The 18,054-nt window shown below is 40.3% G+C and overlaps 1 protein-coding gene across 2 annotated transcripts in view; it reads left to right on the forward strand.

Annotated features, from left to right (window-relative positions):
• The first annotated feature begins 12,736 nt into the window (after positions 1-12,736).
• SPATA7 (spermatogenesis associated 7) overlaps positions 12,737-18,054 on the forward strand; it is a 44,583-nt gene continuing 39,265 nt past the window's right edge. Inside the window, exon 1 of one of the 2 annotated variants that reach the window (XM_075103663.1) lies at positions 12,737-12,851. In XM_075103663.1, the coding sequence (XP_074959764.1) occupies positions 12,812-12,851 (40 nt within the window). In that variant the 5' untranslated portion in view covers positions 12,737-12,811. The remainder of the gene's footprint in view (positions 12,852-18,054) is intronic. The other variant, XM_075103664.1, reaches the window with a different exon arrangement.

The raw sequence follows: 18,054 nt of genomic DNA on the forward strand, positions 1-18,054 counted from the left end.
TCATCTCAGCAGCCTATTAAATGCAGGGATTAATGCAGCTATAGTATAGTTAAAGTTGGGAGGAACAGCCTGCCCAGACACCATTCACTGTGACCAGTCCTCCTATAGCTTTCAGTTGTGCCTATTTCTTTTCTACTCTGAACAGCAGGGGAAGAAAGAAGCTATACTAAGCACTTAAAGGGCTGACTACAACTCTTGCATTAATCATCATCACTTTTACAGTACTTAGAAGAGCTTTACTACTTTCTAAATTAGGTAACCTATTTCTCACATGGCTCATGTAGTAAGAAGCTGTTCCCAAAATATGAAAGCAATGGTATTGAGTATGGAGCTGTGGAAAAAGGAATGAGATAAGGCTTCCTATTCAGTTTTACTCCCAGCACTCTCCCCCACCTTCCCTCAACTTTGTAGCCCAAAATATGTGTGTTTTCAGCCACACAGACGTAGAACTTTTACAATCAGTAGTTTAGCCATTGTTTGAAAGGCTAACACTCTGAATTGCCTGGGTCTCTGTATCTACACACCACTGGCACTTTCAGTGCTGGATCTCTTGAGGAAAGATGACTTTGGAATATGATGATATTTCAAGCAAAATCAAATCAGTAAATTATTATTCTGTTGTAGGAAGAGTGGGGGCTATGTTCTGAGTGTGAATTAGAAAACATTAATATTAATTATAGGAACAGTGTGACAGGCACTATAATAACAATCAGGAAAACAGCTCATGAGTGCATGTCTTAATATACCAGCAAGGAAAACGCTATTCCTGCATTTCTGAAGATGCGTAGCCTAACAGTAGGTGCATCCCAATTTGAGTTTCTACACAAACCGTACAAGCACAGACATATAGTCATGAATAAGAAACACAAATACAACCCTGTGAGTGTAATGTAGCGGACTTGGTAAAAAAGAAAGCAATTAAAAGACTAGATTCATCCTAGTATATAACATCACCTTCTACAACAACTACCCTGATGAACATATTCTCCATTTCATTAACTGTTTCATAGTATTATGTAGGAAAAGATATAGTGGAATTATAACAGTTTAGATGCAACATGGCAAGAGACTGCAGTGTTATTCACACATGACGTACTCTCAGCAAAGTGAGAAGCTCACTGTAAATCAACCCATAGGCAGTGGCTTCTCACAGTTAGTAGATCCACTACAGCCTACAGACCAACAGGTGACATCCATTTCATTCTGCTACGCATGAAAAGAAATGTGCTACCATATAGAATTATAGCAAGCTTCTGGACTATATGTAGTCTGGGAATATAAAGGTGATGAAGAGATTACATGAGTTGGGAATTATACTGAGATAACATATCTTTATGTTGAAGAATGGAAAAATGTAATGTACATTAACTTCCTAAGATAACAGTTACAGGGTGTCTCCAAGCAGCCTCCTTTATCCATTTACTTTCTGAATGCACACATTCTTTATGCCTTTTATGGAGTAATTCGGGAATGCATCCTTACAGCTCTAACAGCTACAGTTACCTGTGTGTAATACACAGAAAAGTCTTGGGATCTTCTATTTAAGAGGAACAATATAAACCACTATATACCTTTTACATCTTTGCATTGTATTTGTTTATAAAGATCCCATTTAGTAGTTCTAATCTGCTTCCTTACCATACAAAATAATGTGATGCAGGTAATCTTTAGTTCCCAGAGACATAACATGGTTGTTGAACAGCCAGATCAAAACTACTTGTATTACAAAATGCATGTACAAGTCAGAAAAGCACTCTGGGTTTTTTTTCTTTTTTTATTGTCACAAAGAAATAGATTCACAAGGCTGTCTATTAAGGGAAAGACCTCCCCCTCGTTTGGAACACTTCTTTGAAATACTGAAGAGTATTGGGTATTGGTGACTGTTTTATTACAGCAGCTGTCAACCAAAGCTTTCAAAAGTGACAAGTGATTTCCAACCCCACCTGAAGACACCTTGAAAGAAAGAGTTTTCAGATAGTGCTGAGTATTCACTCAGAGAAAAAGATGCCCATTTAAAAGATCTCCAGTTGACCATTCAAGAATTCAGGAATCCAAACCAATTAGTCTGATCCATAGTTATAAATGACTATAGCACAAGTTCCCAAAGGTATTTAGGCATGAAACTCTGACTGTGTCAATGGCAGTTAAGCACCTAAATATTTTGATCTCATTTTAGGCTCACACCACCAAATCCATCAGTACTGTAACCATGCTAATGGAATTAAAGAAGTGAAGAATTTAGCACAGAACTACGTTGGCAAGCCTTTTGAGTAAAGGAGGGAGATAGAATGGATGAAGGCTCTGTCACCATCATCATTAGCTGTCCACACAGACAGTGGTAAAAACAGACTCCATTGTAGAGTTCAGAAGTAGTGTAAACATGTACATTTATGGTGCAAGTTTTCTGAATGCCAATTTGGAACTCAGAGCAGCTATAGTTATGAAAATGTTGACAGAAATTTGACTCTACTAACATTAGATGCCACTGATTATATAAACAGGCATGGAAGTTTACTGTTACAGGTCCTTGCTAGATAGATCAATAACTTGCCTTTGCCAATGCCTGTACTTGATCTTTCAAGGAGAAACATAATTCAGCTAATTCTATTTTCTTTAGCATCTTCCAGCTGAGTATCTGAAAACACTCTACTAGGAAAAGTGAATCACGGAAACCTTTTAGAATAAATATTATTATGGCCATTTACAGATGAGGTAATTGGTCTATAGAATGGTCTAGCATCTCATCTGATTTCATGAGAATCCTGAACACAGTGAAAAACGAAAATGAGATTTTCCAAAGCCCAACAACTTAATCAGAGAAAAAAGGGTAATTTTATGACATAAGAACCCAGACTGGTATACTGAAAAATATTGTTATTAAATAAATAATACAAGCATCAATACACACACATATCTGTCACTACCATTTTGCTTGGTAAAAATATACCTCTTATTCCAGCAGTTTATTCCATACAAAACCTTTGCATAAACCCACCCTCCCTCCCTATTACCACAAGCATCTACGAATTATACTTGCTGGCTATTTGGATTATAAATCAGCATTTCATTTTACTTTCTGGCGATATAGCATCATCTTTTAATTATAACACACATCTCATGCTTGACTTTGTAACAGTCCAAAAAGAATACATCACAAAGGCTGTTTAATTTTTCATTTTGTGTCACAGGAATCTCTACCTGTTGATTTATCCTTGTGTGTCAACTTCCTTTTTCTCACTCCCATGATTCTCTTTGTCTTTTCAATTTTCATTCCACTGTCTTGAGAGGCAGTGTCCAAATCTGAAAGAAACACAGATATGTTCATTAAAGATCTACTGCAACTTTATTTAATTACAAAGCAAACTTTTTTTTTTTTGCATTACCTTCCATGCTTTTCAGCATCGTAATGCATTTTGTTTGTCTCATAACTGGGTAAAAACATACACTCAAGGCAAACTACAGAAAAGCTGTGATCCTATTGTTTCCCCATTTCTTGTAGGAAATTCACTGAAGTACGGAAAACATTAAGCACTTAAGCTGTGACAAACTAAAACAAATGAGGTGATACTTGACTCTTCAACAGGTTTTTTCTGCTTCAGAGGTGTAGCATCCTCATGGCAGATAGGACTTGGTTTGATTCAGTTCTGTGTCACTCTGATTTGGGATGGATATTTACACAAGTGGGTTTTTCTCTTTGTTTATGCAACAAACACAAAACAAGTTTTGAGATACAGAGAATAGGTGCTTTGTGCATGAAAATTCTCTAACATTGTGTCTGTCTGCCATGAAATTTTACAAAATTAATAATATTTCCGTTTCGCCTTTAGGAATGATGTCATTAAAACAAACATCTGTTTTTGGCCTATTTTATCCTCTACCACAACATTCATTATTCCTTAATCAGGGGTTAGTAATAAAAAGCAGTCAACTTCCTTTTGTTAGCAGTTGTTTCTGATTCACACATAGTGGTAGGAGGAAATCCAGCTGTGGCAAACATTGGATACACAACAGTCTGACAGCCCACAGCATCTTTAGAGCTGGAGAGGCTGCCATGGGAACTGACAAAAGTAAACCAATATAGCTATATGCTTCATTATTTCGGAGAAACAAGTTTTCAGATCAGTTATACTGCAGCAGCCACAACATAGCAAACATGAGCTAGTTACCAGTAATGTAATCCTCAAAACCTACCAAGATCCAAAAGAAATGGCCAGTGAAATCTTCAAATGAAAAGAAAATTATCAGCAGCCAAAAGAAAAAGGCAGTCTAGCTCTACGTTCAGCAAATGAAATGACAATCATTTTTTCTTACACACAAAGAAAAAGCAGCAGAATTGACATGGCTGAACTACCCCCATCCCCATTGTACTTTGTAAATCAAAGGTTTTTGCTACTGTCTTGACTTTTACTAAAAGAACCGATTTTTCTTCAGTCATTTCCAAAGCAATAAGGAAACTTTATTGCTATATCTGCAAATCTAAAGACAACAGTCTTACAGGGAGCCTTGTGTTCACCTCCACTTTGTTTTGATCATGAATGCTTTGTTTTACATGTGTTATCGTCCTTCTCAGATATTTTATTCCACTTAAAAATTGCTAATGTTGTTAAGGTCAAAAACAACTGAGGCTGTCTGAAACTTGCATTAAGCTTTAATCAATCAAGTATCGTGTCTGAAATTGTTATCTCTTCAATCCCTAGACCTAGACCTATGATTAACAAACATCATTAGGAATCAAATTACTACACCTGTAAGGAGAACCGAAATTCCTTCCCCATAACTTCTGCTAAGGTGGAAAGAACCTGATAATATTTTCTAACTCGCTATTAATGTATAGTTTACTGGGTGCTTACTGAAGAGTGTGTTGCCTTACGGTTATCTGGTGTCGTAGCCCTTTGCGGATGAAGGTGAGGACACTGGTCCTTACCTATCAGACAGAGCAAGCTTATGAAGTTTCACAACACAGTGAAATTTCTCCAGAAATCCTTCCATAGTTCTGAGAAAACTAAAAAAGGAAAAGAGAACTGTACGGGGGAGAGGAACATGACTAGCCATTACCGAGCTACCAAGGTCAAGTTGATACCAAATAGCTGTAAAATTGTGAACAGAGTATCTGTCATGTATAAAGGAAGAAAAAGATCCAGGTAGTGACAGACCTGCTAGTTTGACCTCAACACTCTTCAAGGATATATTTTAAAGAAAGCAGAAACCAAGGACATTTGGAAGTAATTAGTAAATACAGTGAAACCTAATAGGCTTTATTAACCAAATAGAACCTAAGATGTTCTTGAGATGCACTTAGCTAAAAGACAAAACAGGTTTTCCTAATAGGTAGACTACAAGGATTGGAGAGGGGTTACTGGTGATGATCCTGGAAGACCAGTCCTGGAAGACTTTTGATACTTTCACAGTACAATTGTAAAATAGCTAATTTACATATTTATAATGTACAGGATGTGGGAATGACAGAAATTGGAAGGTATTGCCAATACTGAGGAGGAACAAATTATAATTTGGAAAGTATTTATTAATACTACAAATCTGTGTGGTAAAGACTAGAACACAATTAGTATTAGTAGCACCAAGTGCAAAGGCATGCACTGGAAGACAAAGAATTGTTATTATGAACAGTAGATGACATAGGAGGAAAGAGATATGGGGATATTAACTGAACATGGGAAGTCTTGGAAATAAAATTCATATGAATCAGGTAAATGTTTCTAGCACAGATCTTACTAGAACATATGAAGAACATGAACTGGGGCAATGGGAATCCTAACTTCTGAAAGGTGAATAGAAGAGCATGAGACTAATACCGGTACAACATTAACCAGGTATCCACTCATCGTTAATTTAAAGGTTTCCAGCCATCTAAGGAATCAAATTTTTGAGCAAACTTTTAAAGAGGGCTGCAAGAATGAAAGCATACAGCTTTGAAGACAGAGATTGAACATCTAATGGAAGACATTTATACAATGATGTTGTCATTAAGAAACCATTATAACTCATAACTCCTCTCCCTATCCTAGTTCTGTTTTCCTTTATTTCTGCATTGTATAACTGATTTTCTTACTCAGAGTAAATTCAACCGCTTCTAGTCTTGTGTGGAATTGCTATACTGCATTATGAGTACTCATGTTTAATATTAAAAATAGCACCACTGGCTTCTGTGACATTAGATTAGGAATAAATATTATTCTATGTTTAGCTCTCATCCATAGCATGTGATCTGCAGTTTTAATACATATTATTCAAAGGATAGATATAATTTCCATTTCTACTGATGACAAGTACAGTGCAAAAAGACTCATCCAAAAATTGCAGACAAGTGCACAAAGTGTCTCCATTTTTACTATCAACTACCAATCACATTAAGGTGATTTAGACTGCAACCTACTCAAGCACCCGAACCAGTGTACGCAGGGTCACACAAGTCACTGACAAAGCTATAAACAGACCCTGAGCATCCTGACTCTTGGGCCTGTGAAACATCCATCAAACTGAAGTCCCTCTCTTTTCTGATGCATGCAACATGTTCATGGGAAGGGAGAATAAAAAAGGTTTCATACCAAATTTAAAACAGTGAAATTCATGTTCTGTCTAAATCTGAACATGGATATTCCTGAAGTCTTCTGATGTCAGTAACGACATACAACTTTAGTAAGTAGCAGACGTTTTCCTTGGAATATAACTTTTAGCTGAAGAGAAGTCCTAGACAACGTAACAGAAAGTACTTATGGCAATTATTCCAAACGCTGGGTTTTTTTAACATTAATGATTCCACAGAAAAATTACTCCTAGATTATTTCATTGCAACAGTTAAACTTCACACACTCCATTTTGATTCCTGCTATTTTCTTGTGCGTTGCTTTCTTTCACACATAGTTAGAAGTGGTTAACGTGACTGAAATTGCTACTACTTATGAAACACAGTCTGCCAGAGATTTTCTCAGTCTGTTTTCTTCAACTTCCAATATGCATAAACACAGAGGCAATGTAATTACAGTACCTTTTTAAAGCGAAATAAACCCCCAAATTCTTCCAGTTGGGAATTTCAGCCTATTTCTAGTAAAACTATATTTCACATTCATACAAATATTGAAAATGTATCAAAGTGCTGTGGAAAATCACAGTACATCTGTACTGTCTTTTGTAGGCAAGCTAAAGCTGCCCTCGAGAATTGCTCTTCTGACCTTGGCAAAGCTGAAGGAACTCTCTTCAGCACATAGGATCCTACTTGTTCAAGCATGCGCATGGATGAATACACTGCTAGGCAAGCCTGAGCATGCCGTAGTAGCTGTGCAGAAGGTGGATGTGCCACACAAAATGCCACAATGACATTCTTTTGTCTGCTTGCCATGGGCTGGGTAGAGGTAGATGGTTCATCTCAGCCTAAGCAGGAATAGCTTCACTGGATTTAATGAATTTGTATAATTTATATATGTGTAATCTGAGTCCTAATTTTCTGATATTGACAAATATTAAAAATATGTTTTCATTCTCTTTCTCATTAATTACTATGAATGAGCATTTCCATGTGACACAATAGGTAAATCTGTTAGAAAATAAAGCATTTCTTATGGTCTAGATAACTGAGTTATGACATTTACATAGTTTTTTTCCTTTAAAGTTCCAATTACTCCATTAGTTACTGCAGTCTGCATTCTTTAATACCTAATAGTTCAAGTGAAGTAATGAGAAAAGAACCGCCCTCAGCAGTCAGCCCTAATAAAGGACAGTTTTTCACATACATGCCTCCCATCTGCAAACTTTCATGGGAATAGTAGATAAACAGAAAATAACGCAGTAGAAGGATAAATATAAACAGATCTTGAGTCACCCCAGCTATTAGGTTTTACATGACAGCCAAGAATAACATTTTATGCAATTTATAGAGGTTTCTTCCTTGACACATTTAAAAATACTCTTGTATCACAAGGATAGATGCATTATAAGACTCTGTATAGACCTGAAGAGAAAGAATGGTTGTACAGAGTACATCTGCACAGAAGCTTCTTGAAGGGGGTTTGGTAGTAGTTATTCATACTGCAGGGGAGTTTTTTTCTTCTAAGCTGAAAAATAGTATGGTGGTTCAACACTGTGTTCATAGAAACCTTATGTCATTATATATTCCTACAGTTCCCCTGATCTTCCTTATCACATTCCCTCTTACTTTAAATTAGGTCCCTTATTGCATTCATAATTACAGGGTATTAAAACCTGCAGTTTTTAAGACATGGACCATCTCCTCTGAATTGTTTCTGCATCATCTTTCCCACTGGAGCCCTAGCTTTACAAAAATCTCTGACTACTGCTGCCATACAGACAATTAAAAAACAACTAAATGAGTTGCCATGAAGAAAGAGAATAAGTCTCCAGCCCTGCCAGAACACATAACTTTCTGTCATTTAGAAAGTTGCAATGATATTTCAAGACTGCCCGTGATTTTAAATAACTCAAAGAACCATATGACCAAAGAACATGCAGCGAACAGAAAAGAACCTACCGTTCCTCCTGGAAAAGTGTGCTTTTTAAAAAAAGAAATAAAAAAACCAAACACAACCCTATTTCAGTAGTTATTAAGTCTTCTTCCCCTCACACCAGCTGCATGAGAGCTACTCCAATTGTTCAACACAAGAATTTCCTAAATAGGTAGCAAATAAAACCTGCTCAGACAGCCTGTTTAAATGCATTTGGAAAGCACTGCATCCTCTGATATTTCAGGGAAACGTTTTTCTTTCCAGATAGTTGTAGAGGAATGGATTGCAAGATTAATGGTCTGAATGCGCCGGCTGGGGATGCTGCAAGTCAGTGGCAGCCTGCTGCGAGCCGCAGCGAGGGGCTTGGAACACTGACACCCTGAGCCACAGGCAAGCGACAAACCCGCGATGAGAAAGGGCACTGATGCCAAATAAAAACTCAAGTAAACACAGGAGATTTACTTCCATCATAAAGTACACAGTGTAATGAATTTAGGGATTTCCTAGAATACTCTGTGAATATGGTGTGCAGACCTGGTTGTTGGGATGTTTTATGCCTGCATATGTACGCTTACTTTGGTAGACGTAGACAGCTGTTAGGAAAAGCAAACATAACAAAAAAATCAATGGCTTGAAATAAGTGAAGACTCTCCAAAAAACTGCAGATTTGAATTTTCCAGTGTACATACAAACTATTTTTTCCAAGAAAGCCAAATCCCACAAATACAGAGTTCTGACATTATGAACAGATCTTTGTCCCAAGCAAGCAAGCAACCGTTTGAGGTCCTGCCAGAGACGCAGCCTTTTTCAGAGGAGACTCATCCTGTCTCTGGGCTAAGTGTGCACAAGAAAGTGGTCATCATACAGGGTATTTCCTGGTCTTGGAATCTTTTTTGGTAATGACTTTGTTTCTACCACAAAAATAAACACTACCCTGGGCTTAAAAATGCTCTTTTGTTGCTGAATACTATTAACTGTACATTTCCATAGCCATTTGGTGTCTACGTCGGATGATACACAGGGCAGAGGTAGTAGACAAGAAGGCAATAGATCTGTCAGTCCGTGTCAGGGCGGGGCAGATGCCCACCTACACTTGCAAATGTGACCCTCATAATACATTCCTGCTACTTTTGTTCCTTCACAGTGCAGGTGCATTTAAAAACAATGTTCTGTTGTAATGCAGTCCAAGGAAAAGGGGAAAATGCCCTGCTGAAAAAGACAGCTAACAACATTCAGTGTTTTTTCCTCTTTTCGCTTTGGGAAAGGACAAATCTTCCAGGTTTTGTCATGTTATTGCTTCTTCAGCAATGGTAGGCTTTCTGCAATGATCTGTGTAATTTATTTCTGTACTTGTTTGGATGGATCAAAGTCCAGGACTGATTCAATTTTTCTTAAGGCTTATTTTTATTTAGTACATGTTACAGGACTCAATGTGTTAGCACATCACTATACATCTGGGTTACTTTTTAATTACACTTAAAATATATATACTCTCACAGACCAAAGGGAGCCAAGGGCCAAAGGACCGTAAGTCAGACCAATTAGAAATACATAAAGCTCTGGTATGTGTTGCCATTGGAGGTCAAATATTTCAGAACCAGGACATCCCCAGGACGCTGTGGCTGCTGATTGAGGGGGAACCAGTGGAAATTGCTACATTCCCTCAGCGTTGCCTAGAAACCAGGGGAATAGTTGTGTTATGTTTCTAAAAACGCTCACTTACATTTGGGTGTTTTAATTATCTACACTGTGGAAGAAAGTATAGGAACAATAGGGATGAGGCCATGAGAAATCCTTCATTTGGGTTGGACAGAACAGTCTACTTACAGCACGTTGGGTATGGCACACTGAGAGTTTGTGAACATGAAATTCAGAATTTAGATAATGAGACAAAAAAAGTATTTAAAAAGTATAAAAATATTACTATGAGCAGCTCACTTAAAAAAAAAAAACAGAGTGTTTTCTGTAGCAAGCAGCCACCAGAGTATTACAGCTAACGGTTAGGATACCACTGATGCCGTGATGGGACTAGACTATTTTCATTAGTGCCCAGCAACAGGACAAGGGGCAATGGGCACAAACTCAACACGGGAAGTTCCACTTAAACATGAGAAAAAACTTCTTTCCTGTGAGGGTGACAGAGCAGTGGCACAGGCTGCCCAGGGAGGCTGTGGAGTCCCTTCCCTGGAGACATTCAAAACCCGCCTGGACGCGGTTCTGTGCCCCCTGCTCTGGGTGTGCCTGATCAAGCAGGGGAGTTGGACAAGGTGATCTCCAGAGGTCCCTTCCAACCCCCACCATTCTGTGATTCCGTGATTCTGTGTTTGTGGCATCATGGTTGATGGTAGTTGAAACGCTGTGGGATTAGATGCTTTATAAGAAAAGCAGTCAGAAAGACAGAGGAGCACCAGAAGATGGAGGACCAATGGGTCTCCAAGGCATGTATTCCCTCTCCTGACCTCTCCCAGACAAATTTAACACAAACTACATTTATAGATGATGTCCTGGTTTCAGCTGGGACAGAGTTAAATTTCTTCATAGTGGCTAGTACGGGGCTATGTTTTGGATTTGTGCTGGAAACAGTGGTGATAATGTGGAGATGTTTTAGCTGTTGCTAAGTAGCGCTTACACTGGCCAAGGACTTTTTCAGCTCCCCGTGCTTTGCCGGGGGCACAAGGAGTTGGGAGGGGACACAGCTGGGACAGCTGACCCCAACTGACCCAAGGGATGTTCCATACCATATGACGTCATGCTCAATATATAAAGCTGGGGGGAAGAAGAAGGAAAGGGGGGACATTGGGAGTGATGGTGTTTGTCTTCCCAAGTAACTGTTACACATGATGGAGCCCTGCTTTCCTGGAGACGGCTGAACACCTGCCTGCCCATGGGAAGGAGTGTATGAATTCCTTGTTTTGCTTTGCTCTATTAAACTGTCTCCATCTCAACAGACAAGTTTTCTCACTTCTACTCTTCTGATTCTCTCCCCATCCCACTGGGGAGCAGTGAGCAAGTCGCTGTGTGGTGCTTAGTTGCCAACTGGGGCTTAACCACAACAGATGATTTTACAGAAAACAGAATTAGACTACCAAAACGATCGCCACAATGTGAAGCCAGAGAACTAGGCCATATCCGAAGAGTATTTCATATAGCTGATGGGAATATGTACAATGATAAGGGAAATCACAGGCTGGCCACCAACAGGTAGGTATTAGCAAGACATTTCAGCTAACTGAGAAGTTTTCTGAAGTATTTGGTAGAATCTACACAAAGTACTGGGACAGATAAACTGCAGGTTTCATCCAGCATGAATGTTTGTGTGACTTAGGGGGAGCTTTGAATGAGGCAGAAAAAATAAGGAAGAGAAATTTTTTGTAATATCATCCTCTTGATTTTGCTATGATTTTGAAAAACAAACTATTTTTACTAGCATGTAAGGAAGGGTAGCAAATCACATAAAAACTGTCTTTAGCCAAAAGTTAATAATAATTTCTAGATGGTGAAGAGGAATGTCCGTCCAGCTGGGATGACACGTAGCCTTTTTCAAGGCGTCTGGCCATGGAGGTGACTGCAGTACCCCTGACCCATCAGCGAGAGAAACCTTCACACAAAACGTACACACAAAGGTTTTTCTTGCAAAAATCCTCAGAGACTTCACGTTAAGGGCAATAGCAACCTGCCTGACAAAAAGTAAATACAAGCCTATCGCTTCTTCAGAAAGTTAAAATCCAACACGTCAGCATGAATACATTCATCAGTGATGAGATCAAACGCTGCTTTTCAGAAGTTTACTTGTGTGGTTCATTTCCAAGGTGCTGTTTATTTTTAAAGATATTGAGATTGAATGTTTTCAGTGTAACGCACTCGGAATGCTCTAGGCTCCCGATTTACACTTCACTCCTCTGAAATAAGAGCAATTCGCCCTAAATCACTCCCTGGCACCCGTTGTTATTCGACTTCCCGTCAAGTTACACGAAAAAGGCTTAAATAATCAGGGCACCTCTCACTGAGGAGGCAAAGCTTTCGCTTGGCCGCACCGCACCGCTTGGAGGGACGCCCTGGAGCCGCGTCCGAGGGGCGAGGGGCACCCGCCGGCCCCCGCCACGCCAGGCCCGGGGCTGGGGCTGGGGCTGGCGAGCGGGACGCCGCGGCACCAGCGCCGCAGAACGCCACGCCCGGCGCCGCGCTCCGCGGCCGTGGCAACGCGGGAGGCGTCCGAGGCAGGCCGCAGCAGGCCGGGCCCATCGCCCCGCCCCGCCCCGCCCGCGGCGGCGGACGAACCGCCGCCGCCGAGCCGAGCGTCCGTCTGCACCGCCCCTCCGGGCCCGGCCGGGAGCATGGGGCTGAGGATGGAGAGCGGCGGCAGGCGGAGCCAAGGTGCGGGGGCTCGGTGGCGGGTCGGCGGCCGAGTAGGGGGCGCGGGAGGCGGCGGGGCCTGCCCGGCCGCCCGCCCACCTGCCGGCGGGGCGGCAGGCGGTGCCTCCGCCTTCCCCGCCGGCGTGCTAGGGCGGGCATGGCGGCGCTGCCGAGCGGGGAGCGGGGTGGGGAGCCGGGCAGAGAGCCTGCCCCGGGGCGGCGGGGCCCGCTCGAGCGCCGTGGGTCTCGCTGCGGCGCTGAGGGGGGCTCGGGGCTCACTCCTCTGGCCCTCGGCTGCCCAGAGCTCTGCCGCCCTCTCGGTCACGCGTGGGTCACCCGTATAACCCCCGAGAGGTTATAATCCTCCTGGGCCGTGAAGTGTCCGGCTCGCACCTATCGTCACAACCGTGCGTCTGTATTTTAATGGCATTTAGTGCCGCTGTGGCGAGTGTTTGAGGCTGCCGGTATCAGTCGCTTCGTTTTGGAGGCCTAAATTTCCATGCTGTTTGGAGTCAACTTTATTCTTCTCCAAAGCCGGTGTTCATGGATTATAGTGGATTATAGCCTGTCTAAACCCATGTAGAGCATCCCTTACACGGTGTTTGGATGTAGATCCTGGTTTTTTGGTTTGGTGGGATTTTAATGCAAGTGTAGCTGAAAAATAAAAGACTCACAAGCTTTGAAGCTCTTGTAAAGTGATCCCTTACCCAGATTTAATCAGCCATGGGCTGTTCATGTGCTCTCTGCCTATGAATAATCTTAGGGGCATTTGTCACTCATGATAAAAACAGGCATAAACATGCAAAAATGTTTGCATGAGCCAACTCTGCCTCTTGGAAAATATCTAAAATGTATTTAGATCTGAACTGGATGACATGCATGGCATAAAGCAGTGGTAGAAATTATTCAGCGCTGCACTGTAATGTCAAAACCATGCATAGCTGCATAAAGTCAGATGCTCTGAGATAACGTGATTTCATGTTGCATCTCAGTGTCAGTTCCACTGCCTGGCAATAGTGACAGATGTCACTCCAGAAGATGTCTGATATCAAAGTAGAGTTTGAACATGATTCTAATACTACATGGGAGTTAGCAATTTGGTGGAAAAACTAGTACCTTCTGCATCCAATTTTTATGCTCTCTTATGTAGTGTGAAGGCAATTTTATTACAAATGTATAATTTCTCTGACTATTCTTATTTTTTATTCTCAAAATATTTTTGTAGACAATCAGAAAGCATGCTGATTATCTGATGACCATAGAATAAATAAGATGCAAGATCTAAACTTCATTCAGGTTGCAGCAAGCTTTGTGGGAATGACTTACGTTTAAAAAAATAGTTCAAAAGTAGGAAAGAATGTGTGTCTAGTTACATGGGAAGCTATTGCTTGTCTGCATAGAAGGCTATCACAGAGTAAGTAGCATGTGTGTGGACAGCCCAATGTCTGCTTTTACAGACACACAGGAAGAATCTTTACAGACAATGGGGATTAGCACAGGCAGAGATACTAATTTCTTACAGTGAGCTAACATAGAAATCTGTGTGCGTGAGCAAACTTGGCAGAACAGCCATTGGACTGCTTGCAGACAATTTATGAAAGAAGCAGAACATATCATATTTGTGGTTTCTCTACAAGACAGTTGTATCCATGCACTGTCTACCCAGAATGTTAATACAGAAGAGGTGGGATACCCTATTTCATGTCCTAGTGTACTTCATACCAAGTTTCTTGTTGAGACCTGGTCTTGTTATTGTAAAGAAAGAACGAACCAAAATTTTATTTGTTTTGTATCAGGGTTTCTGTTTTGCCTAGAGAGAATACTGAGCAAAAAGAAAAATCAGATATTTTTTTTTTTTTACTATATTAGACTATATAGGATTTGCATGTAGGTCTTGTCAAAGTTCAGATAAGGCTGATTTTCCCCCCATAAAAATATTGAATCCTTTATGCTTTTGCCTAGTTCCACGTATAAATCTGCAAGTTATTTACTGTAGTAATTTCAGGAGTCGATTAACATAGTCACAGATTTGTAGTATGACCTCAAATAATCTGAATGCTGTCATCCTAAACCAGCTTTGTTGGTTAAATCTGGTCTTCTGCATCGGGCTGTTTCATTCCCACAGGCAGTGATTGGCACGTATCTGAACAGCAATGAAATCATATGCTTATTGTTAATCAATGACATGTATTTGTATCACTGTTATGTTACAGCGATGGGGAAGCCATCATCATTGCTGCATGGAGGCTGCTGTTAGGTTTAGGCAGTTTACATGGGCTTCAAAGATTCTAAAACAAAACTAAAATGCTTTGCATATTTACAGAGAATGCCATCCTATTTAGATTTTTCCTGCATTGCAGGAAATCCTTACACTAATCTGACTTCTGACTGGAGCTGGAAGGGTGTTACAACCCATCTGTGACTTGTGAGCTTCCTTTTCTTCTCTATTCCTTCATTTGCCACTTGAACAAACAGGTTTTAAAACTTAAGCATTAATTTGGTAATACCAATTTGCTTTTTCAGAAACTGAAGTTACCTTTGACCAGCAGAGCTGAGAAAGAATCTATTTGTATCTTCAAGGAAGGAATGGTGTTTAGAAGTTGTACTATTATATTTCAGATATATTTTAACTTAAATTGGGGAATGTTAATCACCATCCTTAACTTTTTACCGAATTAAAACCTTGGCTCAGCAAATCACTTAAACCTATCCTTAATTTGACCGTTAGTCAAATAGTCTATTAAGTGAGTTTTAGTCACTTAATGTGAATAATCCCATCTCCATTCAGCAAATAATTTAAATTTGGAATAGGACTTAAGTACGTGATTGGTCCCATTTCATTGACGATTTCTTGCCTGGTTCAAGTGAAGCATGTGCTAAAGTAAACAGGATTCAAATCATTAACCCTACTAGCTGTTTTGCTCCACATTGTACCCTGCAGCTTTCTCTGAAGCACAATGGATCAAGGTTTTTCTGCTCTCCATTCTGGGTGAGGCCGGCTGTGCATTAGAGTTTTGCTAATGTATTTCCAGTTAGAAATATCAGAGGGTGGAAGTTAATACCACTACTGGGGGTGGGGGAGGCTTTCTTGTAGGCACAGATTATACTAGCAAGAGATATTTCTTTCAATATGTACAGAAGAATCTAAATATAGTGTGTCTATACATTTAGCCATATATGTATATTTTTTCTGTTGGTTGGTTTGACACTAGATATTGGAACATCTTCAAAATGCATGTTCATGGGATGGCATAGTATTGAGTTTCTTGTAGCAGTAGAAGCCAGCACATACGCTTGTCGTGTAGGACATGCCTGTGAGGGAGCGTTCTGGTGTTTTTTAATAATAGCACCATTCCCACAGGAGACTTGTTACAGCACATGGTAGCCTATGCTCCTGCATTACTCTGCCATCTTGCACAAGCACAACTACCCAGTGAAGTCAGGTGTATTGGGTTTGCATGGCAAGGTTTTAATAGTGGCAGGGGCAGCTGCAGGGGTGGCCTCTGAGAAGCTGTGAGAAGCTTCCCCTATGTCCGATAGAGCCAGTACCAGCTGGCTCCAAGATGGACCCGCTGCTGATTTGATTGGTCATAAATTGAACTAATTTCCCCAAGTCAAGTCAGTTTTGCCCATGATGGTAATTGGTGAATGATCTCTCCTTATCTTGTCCCATGAGCCTTTCATTATATTTTCTCTCCCCTTTCCAGCTGAGGAGCGGAGCGATACAGCGGCCTTGGTGGGCACCTGGCATCCAGCCAGGGTCAACCCACCACATTAGGTTAGGAACCTTTTTAGGCCAGAAGTTTGTACACTGTGATATGAGTATTGATTGTTGTACACATACCGCTTAAAAGTAGCATACAGACTCTTCTGGAACACTGCCCCTCACACACCCTTCTAGAAAACTGGAAACTGCTGGTGCCGCTTCTATCTCTATAGAGGTGCTGCCCAAGCAAATGATGATGGGACTGACTTGAGTTCGTTTGCTTCTGCCTGCAATTTATATAACAAAATGTGCTGCTGACAGATATAGCCATTTGTTACTGCTTTTGGAGTATGAATAGAGCAATAACTTGCATCCAAAACATTATTGGCCATGTGAAGCGTGTAGCTAGGAGAATGATAACAAATATTTTTCAATAATTACTTTATCAAATATGACTCAGCATATTTTAAGGCTACTGTATATAACTATTTCACTAGATTTTTTTTAATTTATCAGAGGAGTTTTTGAATCCTGAAACAAATACAGTTTTGGTTGAATGGCTTGCATTTATGCAGAATAGTATTAGATTATTAGTTATAAAGGACTGAGAGACCTAACTCTTCGGCATTAGGAGCAGGTGTAAAGAAGAGCTTTTGTGTAATCCAGCATAATAAGTGTATAAATAGCACCCCTCTAATTAATGGCTTAGAAGATTATGTATGGTGCATATGTCAGAGAGTGATACATTGTATCACTTTCATAATAGTTTGATGAAATACAATACTGTGACACTCATGATCCATGCAAAATTCAGATTGAACGCTTAGGACTTGATTTCAAAATTGGGATATTGTAGCTTCTTGGGGCTTTATTCATAAGGTTTTGCTTCAGAAAATTTAGAAAGTAATGACTATATTTTGTCCTCTGGATTCTGCCGTTTCTTAAAAAAAAAATCTTAAATGTAATTCCATTAAAGCTGGCTTCACATCTAAGACTTTGTACTCTCAGAATTCATGGGAGTTTTTTTATCACTGAAACCAGAAATCAGTCCAAGATGCTTCTTTCTCTTGCGTGAACAGGGGAAAAAACACAGGTGTGATTGTAAAGTGCCTAATTTTGCCCCACTGTAACTTTCAAATAAAATGTAACACTATCAGTGCGTTCAGTAATGAGCTAAACCTAAAGTCATGTTTGAAGTTCTCATGTGATTGCATAGATGCTGCAGAAAAGCAGTGGAGACTTGCCATGTTTTAACCTCTTCTCCTAAAGGAGCGTGTGGGTGGGTCACTGCTCTCTGTCAGCTTTTTCCGCTTTCCAGTTCTGCAACTGTCAGCCGACTTCACCCAGCTGTGAGTAAGAAGTAGGAGCCTTAGTGGTACAAATGTCAGTGGCTGGGTAGGAGAAAACCCAGCAAATTAACATACTTTTTTTTTTTTAGGGAAAGTCATCTTGTTCTTTGTCCATTTCCACATGTGCAACTTGTCTGCCAAGGATAAGCAACCAGAGAAGCTTAAACTA

The sequence above is a fragment of the Phalacrocorax aristotelis genome, chromosome 9, assembly GCF_949628215.1.
Source record: "Phalacrocorax aristotelis chromosome 9, bGulAri2.1, whole genome shotgun sequence".
In the NCBI taxonomy this organism is placed as follows: Eukaryota; Metazoa; Chordata; class Aves; order Suliformes; family Phalacrocoracidae; genus Phalacrocorax; species Phalacrocorax aristotelis.